The sequence below is a fragment of the Nyctereutes procyonoides genome, unplaced genomic scaffold (assembly GCF_905146905.1).
Source record: "Nyctereutes procyonoides isolate TBG_1078 unplaced genomic scaffold, NYPRO_anot_genome, whole genome shotgun sequence".
Taxonomy (NCBI): domain Eukaryota; kingdom Metazoa; phylum Chordata; class Mammalia; order Carnivora; family Canidae; genus Nyctereutes; species Nyctereutes procyonoides.
This window is the reverse complement of record NW_026575037.1, coordinates 24,685,727-24,703,760: the sequence shown is the minus strand read 5'-3', so window position 1 is coordinate 24,703,760 and position 18,034 is coordinate 24,685,727. Positions and strand designations below refer to the sequence as shown.

The 18,034-nt window shown below is 38.5% G+C and overlaps 1 protein-coding gene across 1 annotated transcript in view; it reads left to right on the top strand.

The window, feature by feature from the left end:
- The window catches only part of KIF14 (kinesin family member 14), a 57,361-nt gene that overhangs the window by 5,817 nt on the left and 33,510 nt on the right, over positions 1 to 18,034 (top strand). Inside the window, exons 4-14 of the mRNA XM_055319495.1 lie at positions 444 to 531; positions 2,606 to 2,704; positions 4,500 to 4,552; positions 5,414 to 5,444; positions 6,100 to 6,207; positions 7,274 to 7,390; positions 8,043 to 8,158; positions 9,555 to 9,727; positions 11,251 to 11,398; positions 11,657 to 11,720; positions 17,204 to 17,388. Coding sequence (XP_055175470.1) covers positions 444 to 531; positions 2,606 to 2,704; positions 4,500 to 4,552; positions 5,414 to 5,444; positions 6,100 to 6,207; positions 7,274 to 7,390; positions 8,043 to 8,158; positions 9,555 to 9,727; positions 11,251 to 11,398; positions 11,657 to 11,720; positions 17,204 to 17,388 — 1,182 coding nt within the window. The remainder of the gene's footprint in view (positions 1 to 443; positions 532 to 2,605; positions 2,705 to 4,499; positions 4,553 to 5,413; positions 5,445 to 6,099; positions 6,208 to 7,273; positions 7,391 to 8,042; positions 8,159 to 9,554; positions 9,728 to 11,250; positions 11,399 to 11,656; positions 11,721 to 17,203; positions 17,389 to 18,034) is intronic.

Genomic DNA, 18,034 nt, shown 5'->3' with positions numbered 1-18,034 from the left:
TCATTGGCTCATTTTATGGTACGTAATATGTCTTGTGTGAACCAAAGCCCTGAGAGGTTATTTTGTAAACATTATTGTGAGAATTGAAGTCATCTAATAAATTATATATATTAAATAATATCTATATCTATCTATATATATATCTGCTTATACTTTCTCACAATTCTCTGAGTTAGATAGGTCTTTTTATCCTATTTTGTAGAAGAGGAAATTGAGATTTACTGGGGTTAAGTATCTTATTTAGAGTCACAGAGGTAATAAGTAATGAGCTCTAGATTTGAACTCAAGAAGATTTGACTTTAGAGCCTAGGTTATTAGATATGAATGCTGTTTAATTAGCTTCCTTCCCATTCACTCCCCAACCCATTTCCCCCCAAAAAATTAAAAAACCACTAATTAGTTTTGTCCTTCCCCACCCCTGCCACTCATTATGTATTTTCCAGGATGATGGGACTTAATGAAGAACCGGGAATAATTCCAAGGTTTTGTGAAGATATTTTTGCTCAAGTAGCCAAAAAACAAACCCAAGAGGTATGTTCTCATTTATAAATCTTGATGAGAGACTAGAAAACGGTCAAACCAAATTAAAATCAGTCTTTACCACTAAGGAAATTATGGAAGACATAATTTTAAGTTCTAGATCATTCTCCTTTGGAACAGTGATATGGAGGAGAGGTTGGAGATTCAGAATTTCAGAATAAATTCCCCTTGGTGGGCAGTGATAGAAGGATCGTCTCTTCTGCTTTCTCTAGCTTTTCTGGCTTTATTACTTTTGTGTGTGTATAGTGGCTTTGTGTGCGTAAAGTGGCTTATAATATGTCAGTTATGTACTATTGTGTGTTTGTAGTCAGGCAAGTACACAGACTTAACTAAGGACAGTAGGCATAAACTTCAGAACAACATGAAGCAGAGAGTAGTGAAGCTGGAGTCTGAACCTAGATCTAACTTAGAAAGCCATGCTTTTTACACTGCACCTGAAACGTCTGTACTGGTTTCCCTTTTCACTTACTCATTCATATATTCAGCAGGTATTTACTGGGCATCCACTGTTTGCCAAGCAGCCTATTAGATCACTTTTCCCCAAATTTGCTTGATCATAAGAATCACCAGGAATGTGTCAGGGACAGTTTTTCATATTGATTGTGTGTGTGTGTGTGTGTGTGTGTGTGTGTGTGTGTGTATATATATATACTTGCTAAACAAAACAAAACAAAACTCTTCTGGAGATTCTAATTTAGTTGATCTGGGCTATAGCTGGGAATTTATAGTTTTCATACTATCCCCCTAGTGATTCTTATGATAAGGGAAATTGGGGAAATATTGTGCAAGATTTGGGAATATGGAATTAAAAGGCCCAGTCACTGTACTTAAGAGAGTGTAATGGAGAAATGAACCAGTAAATAGCCAAATACAACCAATTTAATGCTAAATAGATAGTATGATAGAGTAAGAACAGTGTGCTGTGAGAGTAAGAGTTAAGGGAGCCAGGTTTTCTTAGATGAGGGAACAACTGACCTTATTTTTGAAGGAGACATAGTAGTTAATAGTTTGGTGAAGAGGCGGAAGGACATGCCAGGCAGTGGGAGGAGCATGTTCAAAGCTTTGAAAGCAAGAAAGTAGGGAGACTTTGGGAATCTATAAATTGTTTACTTTGCTTTAGCATGGAATTTGAGGGTGGAGGGTGACAAGAACTCAGAGAGGGAGGCAGAACTCAGCTTGTGAAGGACTTTATGAACCTTGCTTCCAGGAATCTAGAAGGCTATGGAAGGATTTTAAGCAAGAAAGTCAAATGATCATCTTTGTTCTTTTTTTTTTAATTTTTATTTATTTATGATAGTCACACAGAGAGACAGAGAGAGAGAGAGGCAGAGACACAGGCAGAGGGAGAAGCAGGCTCCATGCACCAGGAGCCCGACGTGGGATTCGATCCCGGGTCTCCAGGATCGCGCCCTGGGCCAAAGGCAGGCGCCAAACCGCTGCGCCACCCAGGGATCCCTCATTTTTGTTCTTTTTTTTTTTTTAAAAGTTTTTCTTTTTATTATTTTTTATTTATGATAGTCAGAGAGAGAGAGAGAGAGAGAGAGAGAGGCAGAGACACAGGCAGAGGGAGAAGCAGGCTCCATGCACCGGGAGCCCGACGTGGGATTCGATCCTGGGTCTCCAGGATCACGCCCTGAGCCAAAGGCAGGCGCCAAACCGCTGCGCCACCCAGGGATCCCTCATTTTTGTTCTTAAAGAAAAAAAAAAGTTAGCTCTGGCTGCACTGTGGAGAATGGATTGAAAGGAAGTAGAACTGGATTCAGAGGCCAGTTGTGGGACTTATAAACTGTATAAGGAAGGCATGAAGGCATGACAAGGGGCTAGACTGAGGTAGTGACTGGGGTTGAACATTTCAGAGATCTTAGTAAGTAGAACTCATCTTTTTTGGAGAAATGTCTATTCAAATCCTTTGCCTGTTTTTAAATTGTGTTGTTTGTCTTTGTGTTGTTGAGTTCTAAGAGTCCTTTATATATTCTGGGTATCAGAACCTTATCAGACACGATTTGCAAAAAATGGAAGGGTTTTTAAAATAACTTGCATGTTGTGTTTTTATTTCTCCTACTAGGTCAGCTGCCATCTTGAAATGAGCTTTTTTGAAGTATATAATGAAAAAATTCATGACCTTCTGGTTTGTAAAGGTGAAAATGGGCAGAGAAAGCAGCCAGTAAGATTAAAACGATTTATGATTTGTTTTTAAGTTGTTTTTATAAATGTATATAGTTACATTAGTTCTCAAGATGATCTATATGGCTTACATTTTTACTGGTATTGCTATTATATGTTAGCAAATACTTGGGATCTATAATCCAAATGAGTAGTAAATAAGCTGAACATTATTGTTAGTGGAAATTAGTTATTAAATTTAGCCTCTTTTAAAGCAAATATTGTATCATAATTAAAGGTAAAATATTTGTTCCAAGATTTGGTTGGACCACTTAAACACAAAATCTCTAAAAGTCTATAAAGCCAAAAAGCAGAAGTTTAAAAGTTGTATTGTTATCATAGAATATGTATCTTATTAGATTCTTTAGCAAATTGGTATCTTATAGATAGTATTTTCTATGAAATAGAAAGGTTCCAAAAATAATCTTTTTAAAAAACTGGTATCAAAATGTAAAATTTTGGGGGCTCCTGGGTGGCTCAGCTGGTTAAGTCTCTGACTCCTGATTTCCATGCAGGTCATGATCTCAGGGTTGTGGATGGAGCCCTGCTTCAGGCTCTGTGCTCAGGGCAGCTGAGAGTCTGCTGGAGATACTCCTTTTGTCCTCCCACCCCCCACTAGCTCACATGTGCGCACGCATGCATGCGCGCGCTCTCTCTCTCAAATAAAATCCTTTCAAAAAAATGTAAATTTTTTAATTTGGAAAGGATGTTGGAGAGCAAGAAACTAAAATCTAAAGAGGTCACTTGACTTATTCAAGGTCATGTGGTTTACTTTGGTAACATCAAGAATCTTAAACTTGGCATTTTCTTCTTTGACTTAAATGTGTTTTCAATTTTGGGTTACAAAGTTTAAAACGTATAAGGTAAAACAAAAATTTTAACTGTCTGAAATTTACTGAACGTATTTTAGAGAGATTTAAAAGCATAGAGAGAATAGCTACTGCGGGTCTTAAGAATAAAGAACTAGGGACACCTGGGTGGCTCAGCGGTTGAGTGTCTGCCTTCGGCCCAGGGCATGGTCCTGGAGTCCCGGGATCAAGTCCCACATTGGGCTCCCTGCATGGAGCCTGCTTCTCCCCCTGCCTCTGTCTCTGCCTCTCTCATGAATAAATAAAATATTTTTTTTAAATTCTTTTTTAATTTTTTTTATTTATTTATGATAGAGAGAGAGAGAGGCAGAGACACAGGCAGAGGGAGAAGCAGGCTCCATGCACCGGGAGCCCGACATGGGACTCGATCCCGGGTCTCCAGGATCGCGCCCTGGGCCAAAGGCAGGCGCCAAACCGCTGCGCCACCCAGTGATCCCCTAAAAAAAAAAAAAAAAGAATAAAGAACTAGTAATATATTTGATGCAACAGTGAACTGTAGCATATGGTGAGAACAGAAACATTTGTGATACTGGAAGCAGTGTCTTAAATACCTTCCAGATTTGTGTTTGTGAGAACCTTTATATTTATCTCTGGGTCAAGTAAAGGCAAGTCTCTTTGCCTTAAGCTCCAAATATAGAAAAAAGGGTCATTTAAAACTGTATTTTAGGGGTGCCTGGGTAGCTTAGTTGGCTAAGAGTCTGCTTTTGGCTCAGGTCATGATCCCATAGTGTCTGGATCAAGCCTTGCATAGGACTCCCTGCTCAGCAAAGGAGTCTGTTTCTCCCTTTCCCTCTGCCCCTCCCCCTTTTCCTTTCTTTCTCTCTCTCTCTCTCTCATTCCCTCTTTCTCAAATAAATGAAATCTTTTAAGAATTTTATATGAAATATTCCTTATGTCTTTAATAATGCTAATGTTTGCTTCTATTAGCTGAGAGTAAGGGAGCATCCTGTCTCTGGACCATATGTTGAAGCTCTGTCAATGTAAGTGTTTGGCTCAGCAGAAGCTGAAGGAGAGAAGTAATGAATAAAATGAATACTGTTCTTATTTGCTTCCCCAACTTTGAACCATTGGATAACTATTTAGCCTTCTACCCTTAATATTATTAAATTAATTTTTCCTTTTCAAAAAAAAAAAAGAAAAAAAATTTTTTTTCCTTTTCTTTTCAACTAGAGTGTTAGATCCTTGTTTTTTGTTATTTTTATCTTTCACAGCATCTGTGAAGTGCCTGGCATTGAGTGTTATACTACGTGTGAAATATCTGATTTTTATCCTTCTATCCCCTTTCCCCATTAAGTTAAGCTTTCCCTCTCCAGCTGCCTTTTTTTTTTTTTTTTTTTTTTTTAAATCTATTACCCTAAACTGAAGAGAGGAGAAGGTGCTAAGATGAGGTTAGGGTTGAGAGTGTAAAACATGCCAACAGTCATTTACTTCATCTTTCAACATTCCAAATGTTTTCTTACAGGAAAGGGAAAGTGATTGGGTATGGATTTAGCTCCATTCAGTAAATCTGGGATTATGTTGACACCCATACATACCAGCATACCCATCTCCACATATATGTCAAGTATATGTTTTAGTCTCATGATTTGGACTTGAGTATTACAATAATAAGAGCTAAACTGCTTCATTAGTGGAAACCACACTTTTTGATAAAATCAAAACATTTCCTACCCTTTAAGAATGGAGATAGTGAACGATTCTGTGAGTCAGTATAATAATATCTATGAATTATTCAATTATGGTCTTCAGAGTAATTATGTAATTGAAGTATTATTAGTTTATGAGAATAAGAGTGTAATTATCAGTAAAAACAATTTTGTCTTTTTCCTTTTTAAAAATAGGAATGTTGTCAATTCTTACTCTGATATCCAGGTAAGATTGATTGTATTATATTTTCTTTCTACTAGATATAAAGATCATATCATAAGATATCCATAAGAATATTTCTCCTTAATTGTTATGTGCATATGTAAAAGATTGATCTAGTTAATTCATTATGAGCTGATTTTGTTTGTTAAACTTCAGTCAAAAGAATTACTCTTCTGGGGCACCTGGGTGTCTCAGTTGGTAAAGCATCTGTCTTCAGCTCGGGTCATGATCCCAGGATCCTGGGAATCGAAACCCATATCGGGCTCCTGGCTGAGTGGGGAGTCTGCTTCTCCTTCTCTCTCTGCCTGCTGTTCCCCCTGCTTGTGCTTTCTGTCTGTCAAATAAATAAATAAATCTTAAAAAACAAAACAAAACAAGAATGACTCTTCTGAAGTAAAAATAAAAATTGACCATTAGCAGCTTAGCATTACTGAAATAGTGTTTTAAAGGTGTAATTTCCTGATTCAGCTATCCATGCTGGAAATGAAATTGACAATGAGAATACAAATTATTAAATGACAAACATTTATTAATTTCATTTTATAAACAGATTATAAAGTGCATATATGTTGCTAAATGTGCTTACTTTGTTGTTCCTTAATTTGTTGCAATAAATTTTAGTTTGCAGTTTTAACCTCCCTCTCTTCTTTCTTATAAGAGCTGGCTAGAATTGGGAAATAAACAAAGAGCGACTGCTGCTACTGGTATGAATGATAAAAGCTCCCGATCGCATTCAGTTTTCACCCTGGTGATGACCCAGACCAAGGTACTCTTTTTATTGATTATTTTCCTAGGTAAGGTAGCAAATATATTCAGGTTTCATGTTTTTCTTATTTTGTTCTTTAAATCAAATGGGAGTATGGTAAAATAAATATATAGCATAATCAGATTTTAGTGTACACAATAGCTGAATGACTCATGGCATATATGGCAGTAGCTTTTTTCTTACTGTTTGAAAAACCAATAATATATGATTATTTATGATATCATTGATATTAATATAACATACTAATGTATGATAATATGTTATCAATATATGGTAATTGTATAGTATTTGGAAAAACATATCAGAAAGTCAAAGATTTTAAAAAATTCAGCCATAGGTTCCACTCTTCAAATAAAGCCCCTCTAAATATTTTGATATATTTTAGTTGTTTTACAATCATACTTAAACCAATTTACAAAATCTGCAGTAATTTTATGCTACTAAAATTCTTTGCCAAGGGGCACCTGGGTGGCTCAGTGGTTGAGCCTCTGCCTTTGGCCCAGATCGTGATCCTGAATCTCGGGATCAAGTCCCGCATCAGGCTCCCTGTGGGGAGCCTGCTTCTCCCTCTGACTATGTCTCTGCCTCTCTCTCTCTGTCTCTCATGAATAAATAAATAAGATCTTTAAAATAAATAAATAAATGAAATCTTAAAAAAAATTCTTTGCCAGTTATTATTTTTCATAGCTGTGTAACATTCCATTGACTATTCCAGTTCCTTCACTGTTGGACGTTTATGTTCCTTTTAAATACCTTGCTCCTTTAATTCTGGGATAAATAATACCTTTGTACATTAAGCGTTTGCTCTATTTATGGTTATTTCCTTAATATAATTGGGTAATTGTGAGTTTTTATCTCTTTAAATTGATTTTTTTTGGCATAATGCAAGCATTGCTCTATGTATTCTTGGATATTTATTGTAAATCATAAATTATCACACATTCGTAAAGGGATAGTTTCAAAAATAAATGAGCGGTTTGAAATCTTGTATAATTTTCCCTTTCAAGACTTATGTTGATAAGTCATGGAGGAACTTATGACATATTATTTTAATATTTTGCTACAGACAGAATCTGTTGATGGGGAAGAACATGATCACAGAATAACGAGCCGAATAAACCTGATAGATCTGGCGGGCAGTGAGCGCTGCTCCACAGCTCAAACTAGTGGAGATCGACTGAAGGTAAATATGAGGCTTTTCTGGGGCACTGGGCTGGCTCAGTCAGTGGAGCATGTGATTCTTGATCTCGAGGTTGTGAGTTTGAACCCATGCTGGGTACAGAGATTACTTAAAAAAATAGATACTTTAGGGGCACCTGGGTGGCTCAGTGGTTGAGCGTCTGCCTTTGGCTCAGGTCGTCATCGCAGGGTCCTGGGATTGAGTCCCCTCCGCTTGCATGGAGCCTGCTTCTCCCTCTGCCTGTGTCTCTGCCTCTCTCTGTGTGTCTCTCATGAATAAATTAAAAAATATATATATATATACTTTAAAAAAATGTGAAGTTTTTTTTTCATTTTAATAAAACTTATTCTCCAGGGCATTATTTTTAGGAGGTTGCAGACTAAATGTATTTAACAACAACAAAAACAAACAAAAACGAATACTATCTTTATCTGCAGTTTATAGACTGCATTGCTGTGGTTTAAAGAAAGATCTTTACTTTTTTGGTTATGTTTACTTTTCAAAGATAATTAGTAAATTTTGAGTTGTAAGAAAGTTGGTAGTTTATGGAAGAAAATATTTACTCAGTAACTATTTGAGGGAAGGAATATATTTTGTGAAATAAGTATACTGCTGAGCAGTTATTTTAAATTAGTTGTTTTTATCTTGTATACAGGAAGGTGTGAGTATTAACAAGTCCTTGCTCACTTTGGGAAAGGTTATATCTGCACTTTCTGAACAAGCAAACGGAAAGAGAGTTTTTATTCCTTACCGTGAATCTGTTCTTACATGGCAAGTATCTTTTGAAGTACAAATAATTGTATTTAAAATACAGTGAGTACTGTGGGGAAAAGAACAATAGACTGACTTCATATAACCTTCATATAACCTGGGAAGAGAAGAAGTGGTTTAGCAGTGTGAATTCTAGAGCCAAACTATGTGGATCTGAATCTTGGCTCTGTATCTTATAAGCTCTGCAACTTCAGGCAAATCATTTAATTCTAAGGTCTGTTTCCTCATCTGAAAAAGGAAGATAATAACAATACCTATCTTTTAGGGTTATAGTGAAGATTAATTAATATAAAACTCTTAGTACATAGTACATGCTATCACTGTAAGAAATTTGTACTAATACTACTGTTTTTAGGGCTTAATGTCTGAACATATATGATACTACCAAACATGTTGCTATGTGTGTAAAGTGAAATCATTTTGTTTGTTTGGCACCCACTGACTAGCATTTAAGTGTTTAATAAGTGTTTTCGTTGATGAGTATGTTTTCATTAATCAGATACATTATATTCAAATTACATCTGTATAGGTTCAATATCCAATTGTGATAAGTGTTAATATATAACTTTGATAAGGGCTGCATCTCTACTTGACAGCCCCGATGTGGAGCTTGATCTCATGTATGATTTTGAGTCATACCTGAGCTGAAATCAAGAGTCAGACAGTTAAGCAACTGAGCCACCCAGGTCCCCGACAGCAATGTTTCTTTATAATTGGTTTATGAAAATATAGTTCTCACTTCAAAACATTTAAGGGAAAATTAATTTTTTGTGTGCCTTTTGAAAGCTAAGAATAGTGAAATTCATTCTGCATTAAAGATAGTTGTTTTAGTCTCATGCTATATTTTTTCCTATAAATGAAAGCTTTTGCATATAGTAGAAAACAAAATTTTTTCTTATGTGTTCATTCATCATGTTTAATATTTATTGAGCACTTATTCCTAAAGGTTGTGATAGCATTGGAAATACAGAAATAACTAACATTCATAGTTTCTTTCCTGAAGTAGCTCACAGGAGGAGTGGCGAGAGGGATCTTACTAATATTTGATGGTGAACCACATTTTAAATCTTTGCATCAGTAACTTTCATAAAACAATATAAAAAGTATAGGAGAAAACAAAATGTTCATGAGATCTAAAAATAACTACATATACCAAAAAAGTTCTGAATGGTGAGCCTCATGGCTGGCTCCCAATCTCAGGGTCATGAATTCAAGCCCCACATTGGGTGTAGAGCTTACTTTAAAAAAAAAAAAAAAAAAAGTCCTGAATGGTATGTGAGTGAAAAGTATAATACTATATTAGAAACCCTATTAGTTTGTTTTGTGCTTTGTACATAATTACTGCTATTAGGTTGTTGTAGAAACAAGGCTTAATTATAACTTATTTTCCTTGAAGGCTGTTAAAAGAAAGTCTGGGTGGAAATTCAAAAACTGCAATGATCGCTACAATCAGTCCCGCTGCCAGCAACATTGAAGAAACATTAAACACACTTAGATATGCCAGCCAAGCTCGTATGATAGTCAATATCGCCAAAGTAAATGAAGATATGAATGCTAAGTTAATTAGAGGTGAAGATTTTTCTAAACATTTAAAAGTTGTTTTCTAACAAATCTCAAATACTAATTTCAGTTATGAAAATATGCAATTTAAGAAAATTAAAGATACTTCTCTCATATCTATTTATAATAGATTATAGTCAATATTCTACAGTGATGGTGGAAGAGAGATGGAAGGACAATGGAAAAGAGAATTAATAAGGGGAAAACAGAAAAAGAGCAGAGAAACTAGAGAGTGGGTGAAGGGGAAATAGCAAGCATAGAAACAGAATCTTACAGACTGAGCCATAGGTGTGTGCAGGAGAATAAAAATACTATGATTTATTACTTTTCCTCTTATGACCTTTCTTCTATTGTCATTCTCTTTATCTGTTCTACCCTTGCTTAGTTCATTGATGTAAAGGATTGTGATCTGAAGGCTTGAGTTTGTAGCATAGGCCTAACTTCATTTATGCTCAATATTACTTTCTGTGTATCTCTTGGGAATCACCTGCTTAGGATGGACTTGAGTGCCTGCAAAGAATCTTAGTTTGTGCAGTTTTCTCTTTGCTTATGTGGAACTACCACCTTTTCATAGTCTTTTGTCCTCTGGCCCTTTTGAGCTGCAGAGAGTGAATGGTTATGCCAGTGGAGCAGGCCAGAGAAGAACAAGTTTGCTGTATCATGGTCAATCTTCTCCCCTTTGGATTCACTCCTTTTTCATAATAGGGCTGTTTCATTAAAAATAAGTATTCTGGGGCAGCCCCGTGGCCCAGTAGGTTTAGTGCCACCTTCGGCCCAGGGTGTGATCCTGGAGATCCAGGATCGAGTCCCATATTGGGCTCCCTGCATGGAGCCTGCTTCTCCCTCTGCCTGTGTCTCAGCCTCTCTCTCTCTCTCTCTCTCTCTCTCTACCTATCATGAATAAATAAATAAAATCTTAAAAAAAAAGATTAAAAAAAATAAGTATTCTGAACTCCAGCTTGAAAAATCTTTGATTTTTTTATCCAACATGTCTTTATGAGTAAGGTTTCCCATGGGACAATCCTGGTTTATGTCTTGGTGTAAATAATCGTGCTTCTCAAAAGTGTCCACTTTGGACAATACATTATATGGCCATTCTACTTATGGGGGGGGAATTTATTAAGATGGGGAGCACTTTTTCAGATTAAGGCCAAGTAGAAATTATAGGTAATGTAAATAAACTAAAACTGATTTCTGCAAATATTCTATTTTGTTTAGTAATATTTAAAACTTCAAATAAGATTGGAGAATTAGGGATCCCCGGGTGGCGCAGCGGTTTGGCGCCTGCCTTTGGCCCAGGGCGCAATCCTGGAGACCCGGGATCGAGTCCCATGTCGGGCTCCCGGTGCATGGAGCCTGCTTCACCCTCTGCCTGTGTCTCTGCCTCTCTCTCTCTCTCACTATGTGCCTATCATAAATAAATAAAAAAATAAATAAAAAGATTGGAGAATTATGCCTAGTGTGATAATTATTATGTATATAAAATGTTATTAATCATGCTTTTTTTTTTTTTTTTTTTTACAAATATTTAGAATTGAAAGCAGAAATTGAAAAGCTAAAAGCTGCTCAAAGAAATAGTCGAAATATTGACCCCGAACGATATAGTCTGTGCCGGCAAGAAATAACATCCTTAAGAATGAAACTGCATCAGCAAGAGAGAGACATGACAGAAATGCAAAGGTGGAATATAGTCAATATCTTAGATGTCAGTGTGTTGCCTGGAATCATTGGACAGGTGGGGTTGGAGTTGGTGGAGAGGGAGGACATAAGGAGGTATCTGTGGCTCTGTTTTCCTACTTTCTGTATGAGCAGTATGTCCTCAAACTATCATATTTCAAATATTCCTAAGTGGTTCCCTTCCTTCTTGATTGTCTTTTGAGTCTCAGTCTTATGCATCTTGATGTTTTTAACTCTATTATTTTGTTTGTCTTTGGAAAGAGCATGGAAAGAAAAACTTGAACAAGCTGAAAGAAGAAAACTTCAAGAAACAAAGGAGTTACAGGTATCACTTCAACTCTCTAAACTGATGCGAAAATTAAATAAAGATGACAGTAAATATGTAAACCTAATTTCTCAAATACTCGTCGTAACTGACTCTATACAAAGCAATACTGAGAATTAGTATAAAGAAGTGTCGATTGAGATCAAGATTGTGATTATGTAGAGCCCATAACTATGTTGGAAAGTTAAAAATATGAACAAACCATCTAATTCTATTCACTTTGGTTCAACAAATATTAAATGTTTATGTAGTGCCAGGCATTGGGGAGGCCAAAGTGAATAAAATATAGTTTTGGCCTTCAGAGAGCATGTAATCTGAAGGGAGGTTTACAAAATGTAAATAGATGACTGAAATGTAGTATGACTTGTTTGAACCATATGATGCTGCCATTTTTAAGGTAAGAAATGGCTGAACACTGGGAGTGTCCTCTGATTCAACCTAATGCATAGAAAAGCGTGTAAAAGGAAGAGAAGCAAGAGTAGGGGGGAGTAATTCACTTTGATGAGGGTGGTTATTAAGGAGGACTTCAAAGAGAAAGGGATGAGTAAGCAAGATTTTGTTAGGCTCCCAAAGTCAAGATTTCTAAGCAAGAAATCCTGTATTCAAAAGCATGGAAGGACAACACAGTTTGGACAACACAGTCCACAAAATTCAGAACTTGTGTATTGATGGTGGGGGCAGAGATTGGACCGGAGAGAGAGAGATGCAACATTCAGATCATGACGTAGTGAGGAACTTGAATTTAGGTGATTAGGAGCCCCTGAAGTGTATTACATGGAAAGGAAGTGACAGGAAAAGACTTGTGTTTTAAGTAGATTCTTCTGGCAATGGTGGATTTGAGGGAGGAAAGACTGCTGATGGGAAGATTATTCATTTAGGAGGCTGTTGCCATGGTGAAAGCAAGAGACGGTGAGAGCTTGAGTCAAGCAGTGATGGGGTTAGTGGAGGGGTTGGATTCAAGAGATAGGAAGGAGTAAAATTGATAGGCCCAGAGGGTGTTTTTGGATGGGTGTGTTGAAAGAAATGGAAAAGTCAAGAATGATGCCCAGGTTTCTGAAATGTGTGCATTGTATCGTAAAATTATGAAGTCATGGTAGTGGTGAAAGAAGCCAGATGACAGTTGAGGAGTGACTAAGGAGATAGAGCCATACATAAAATTCTGAAAACCTGAAGTGAGAAGGCGGAGAAAGGGGGTGTGAGATTGTGGGGAAGTTTAGTTTTGTTCATTTTGGTTTTGTCTCTTTAAAGGTTGGAAGAGACTTGAACTTTTTTTTATAGGAATCAAAACTCCTTAATGGAATGAGGTTCTAAAGAAGATTGGAGAGCAGAGGTCAAGGGCAAAGGTATTGACAGTAAAGGAAATATTTCAAATGATTGGTAGGCAAAGTACCATAAGAATTGAAAGGAAAGGGGGATTATTCCTTGGGAGTGGTGAGTCCAGCTTCACAGAAGAAGTGAGATTTGAGTTTTGAATATTTGACTTTGAAGCCTGGGTAAGATTTTGATAGGAAAAAGGAAGAGTGCATTCTAGGAAAGGAAAATTGAGAGTAAAGGTGCAAAAGCTTAAGGTGTGCTCAGAAGAAGGTGTGTGGATCAGTTTTATTGAAGTAGCAGTTTGTAAATGGTCATAAGGAGATAAAATTGGCAGGATATGTTATGGTTATATCATTTATTTTCAGGCTAAGTAATTTGAGTTTTATCTTATAGGAAGTGGGAAGTGATTGAAAATGTTTGACCAGAGAGTCGACATTTTGAGAATACCCTTTCAGGAGAATTAATTGAAAACAGGAGAAATTGTTGACAGGGCAGTCAGGCAGCTGCTGCAGTGGTTCAACTATGAGGTAATAAGAGTCTGAGCTAAGGTGAGGGCAGCAAAGATGCAACAAAAGGGATTGATCCATTCTTTTTTTTTTTTAAGGTTTTATTTATTTATTCATGAGAGACACAGAGAGAGGCAGAGACACAGGCAGAGGGAGAAGCAGGCTCCATGTAGGGAGCCTGATGTGGGACTCGATCCCAGGTCTCCAGGATGACATCCCAGGGTCAAAGGCAGGCGCTCAACTGCTGAGCCACCCAGGCATCCAAGAATCGATCTATTCTTTTTTTTTTTTTTTTTTAAATTTTATAAATTAATTTTTATTGGTGTTCAATTTACCAACATACAGAATAACACCCAGTGCTCATCCAGTCAAGTGTACCCCTCAGTGCCCGTCACCCATTCACCCCCACCCCCCGCCCTCCTCCCCCTCCACCACCCCTAGTTCATTTCCCAGAGTTAGAAGTCTTTATGCTCTGTCTCCCTTTCTGATATTTCTTACACATTTCTTCTCTCTTCCCTTATATTCCCTTTCACTATTATTCATATTCCCCAAATGAATGAGAACATACACTGTTTGTCCTTCTCCGGTTACTGTGGCCAAGTTCAAAAAGGGTGTTGCCTGAGTTCTCCTCTGGGATTTTGATGGAATCTTGTCTCACATTTAGATCTTTCATCTATTTTGAGTTTATCTTTGTGTATGGTGCAAGAGAGTGGTCTAGTTTCATTCTTCTGCATGTGGATGACCAATTTTCCCAGCACCATTTATTGAAGAGACTGTCTTTCTTCCAGTGGATCGTCTTTCCTCCTTTGTCGAATATTAGTTGACCATAAAGTTCAGGGTCCATTTCTGGGTTCTCTATTCTGTTCCATTGGTCTATGTGTCTGTTTTTGTGCCAGTACCACACTGTCTTTATGAACACAGCTTTGTAGTACAACCTGAAATCTGGCATTGTGATGCCCCCAGATATGGTTTTCTTTTTTAAAATTCCCCTGGCTGTTTGGGGTCTTTTCTGATTCCACACAAATCTTAAAATAATTTGTTCTAAGTCTCTGAAGAAAGTCCATGGTATTTTGATAGGGATTGCATTATACGTGTAAATTGCCCTGGGTAACATTGACATTTTCACAATATTAATTCTGCCAATCCATGAGCATGGAATATTTTTCCATCTCTTTGTGTCTTCCTCAATTTCTTTCAGAAGTGTTCTATAGTTTTAGGGTATATTTTGAGAACCATTTGAATGGTAAATGGTTCTCCAACCTTTTATTTTCAGGTTGTAGGTGTCCTTCTGTCTAAAATGAGTCTCTTGTAGACAGCAAATAGATGGGTCCTGCTTTTTTATCCAGTCTGAAACCCTGCGCCTCTTGATGGGGTCATTAAGCCCATTCACGTTCAGAGTTACTATTGACAGATATGAGTTTAGTGTCATCATGATATCTATTTAGTCCTTGTTTTTGTGGATTGTTCCACTGAACTTCTTCTTAAAGGGGAGTTTTAAGAGTCCCCCTTAAAATTTCTTGCAGAGCTGGTTTGGAGGTCACATATTCTTTCAGTTCCTGCCTGTCTTGGAAGCTCTTTATCTCTCCTTCCATTTTGAATGAGAGCCTTGCTGGATAGAGTATTCTTGGTTGCATGTTCTTCTCATTTAGGACCCTGAATATATCCTGCCAGCCCTTTCTGGCCTGCCACGTCTCTGTGGAGAGGTCTGCTGTTACCCTAATATTCCTCCCCATGAAAGTCAGGGACTTCTTGTCTCTTGCTGCTTTAAGGATCTTCTCTTTATCTTTGGAATTTGCAAGCTTCACTATTAGATGTCGAGGTGTTGAACGGTTTTTATTGATTTTAGGGGGGGATCTCTCTATTTCCTGGATCTGAATGCCTGTTTCCCTTCCCAGATTGGGAAAGTTTTCAGCTAGGATTTGTTCAAATACATATTCTGGCCCTCTGGCCCTTTCGGCGCCCTCGGGAGCCCCAATTAAACGTAGGTTTTTCTTCCTCAGGCTGTCGTTTATTTCCCTTAATCTGTCTTCATGGTCTTTTAATTGTCTGTCTCTTTTTTCCTCAGTTTCCCTCTTTGCCATTAACTTGTCTTCTATGTCACTCACTCGTTCTTCCACCTCGTTAACCCTCGTCGTTAGGACTTCTAGTTTGGATTGCATCTCATTCAATTGATTTTTAATTTCTGCCTGATTGGATCTAAATTCTGCAGTCATGAAGTCTCGTGAGGCCTTAATGCTTTTTTCTAGAGCCACCAGTAGCTGTATAATGGTGCTTCTGAATTGGCTTTCTGACATTGAAGTGTAATCCAGATTTTGTAACTCTGTGGGAGAGAGGGCTGTTTCTGATTCTTTCTTTTGAAGTGAGGTTTTCCTTCTAGTCATTTTGCTCAGTGCAGAGTGGCCAAAAACAAGTTGTATGGGAACACGGGGGAGTATCACTGGTCCGTCCAGCTGGTCTTCTGGGGGAGGGGCCTGCTGTGCTGATTCTCAGGTGTTAGCACTTGGGGGAGCTGCTCTGCCCCTGCCTGCTGCAGGGCTCAGCGGGGGTTGTTTACCCCGTGGGGCCCCAGGAGGAACAGCCGCAGTTGCTATGGCAACTCTGGAAGCCTGGATTCAGCCTCCGCAGGAACTACGGGGCTCGGGGCTCTCGGTTCTCCGTCCGCAGGGCCTGGAGGCTCCGGGGCGGGGCCGCTGATCTGCTCAGCTCGGGGCAGGAGCGTCCTCGCTGTCCCGGGCCCTCCCGGCCTCTGCCTGCCCCGGGGGAGGCCGGATCCTGGGCTGTGTCCCGGCGCCCTGTGCTTCGGGGCCTGCGCTGTTGGATTCGCGCTCCCGCCCCGCAGCCCCCTCCCTGGAGCCGCTCCGAGCCCCTCCGAGCTGCTCCGGTCGGTCCCCGCCCGCCGTGCGCGCTGCAGCCCTTAGGGAGCTCGGAGCACTCTCCTGCGCTCGCAGGTGTCTGTTAGTGTCCCCGGGAGCCCGAGGGCATCCCCGCCCTCCTGGGTCCTGCTCCAACTCCCTGCGAGCCCCTTTCCGCCCGCCCGGGAAGGTTGGTGCAGCTCCTGCTCCTCCGGGACGGGGCTCTCCTGTCCTGGGGACACTCGCCCCGGCCTCAGCCCGGCTCCTCGCGGGGCCCCTCCCCCTCGGAGGCCTTTTGTTCCTTTATTTCTTTTTCCCCGTCTTCCTACCTTGATAGAAGCGCGGACTCCTCTCACTGTAGCATTCCAGCTGGTCTCTCTTTAAATCTCAGGCCGAAGTCGTAGATTTTCAGGATGGTTTGAAGGTTATCTAGGTAATTTGGTGGGGACAGGCGATTTGGGGACCCTGCTCTTCCGCCATCTTGCCCCTCCTCCCGAATCGATCCATTCTAAAGCCAATCATTTGATAAGAAAAGGCACAGTTTGAGGGTGACTGATGCATAGAGGGCTCAGGATGGTGAGGGTCAAAGAAAGGTTAACATAACTCTAAAAGTCTAAGAAGTATGATGATAATAGTCATAGGGAAATCATGAAAGAGAGATTCTAAGAAACCTTTATTGAGACTTCACATACAGTGATTTTAATGTTTAACATAGATGATTTATTTTAGGTGAATTTAATCATTTGATGCTTTTGTTAAGGTTAACGAAACCAGATATTATTGCCAGGTATTATTTTCTGACTTCCACTAGAAAGCAGGAATTACATTTCAAATGGACAATCATTTGCCAAACCTTGTCAATCTCAATGAAGATCCTCAGCTGTCAGAGATGCTATTATATATGATAAAAGAAGGAACGACAACAGTTGGAAAGTATAAACCAAACTCAAGCCATGATATTCAGTTATCTGGAGTGCTGATTGCTGATGATCATTGGTATGTTATTCTAAAAATAAAAAGGCTTCTGTTCATTTTTTAGTAGGTTTCTGTATCTTGATACGTATTTTTTCCTTCACGTGAGGCATTCATTTATACTGATTCTTTGCTATAATTCTTCAAATGCATCTTTAGCCAGGAAAAAGATGTTTTGAGTGTTTTATAAGGAAAATAGATTAATTGCTCTCAATATGAGTTACAATGTAATGCTATTTCTCTTTTGGTGTATGTGATCTGTTGGTTGAGGGATCATTTCTTTTTTTGGAATTGTAGTCATTGGCATGAAATTAAACTTCTATCCATCTTATATGACAGGACTTTTGGTTGCATTGACAAATTTAAATTTTTTTGTATCATTTGACTTTTGTTCATGTGAATTGAATACATATTGTTGGGAGGATAGTATATGCAGATTGTTTTGGCTCCACGTTGTGTTTTCAAGATTCATTCATTCTGATGTTCTTTTATTTTTACTGCTGTGAAGTATCTTATGTGCATTTATCTACCTTTTATATTATTACAATCTGTCTCTTGTTGGTAGACATTTGGATTGCTTATGATTTTTTGCTACCACAATATTACTATGTATATTCTTATACATGTCTCTTGGTATAAATGTGAAGAGTTTTTCTAGAGTGAGTTTCCC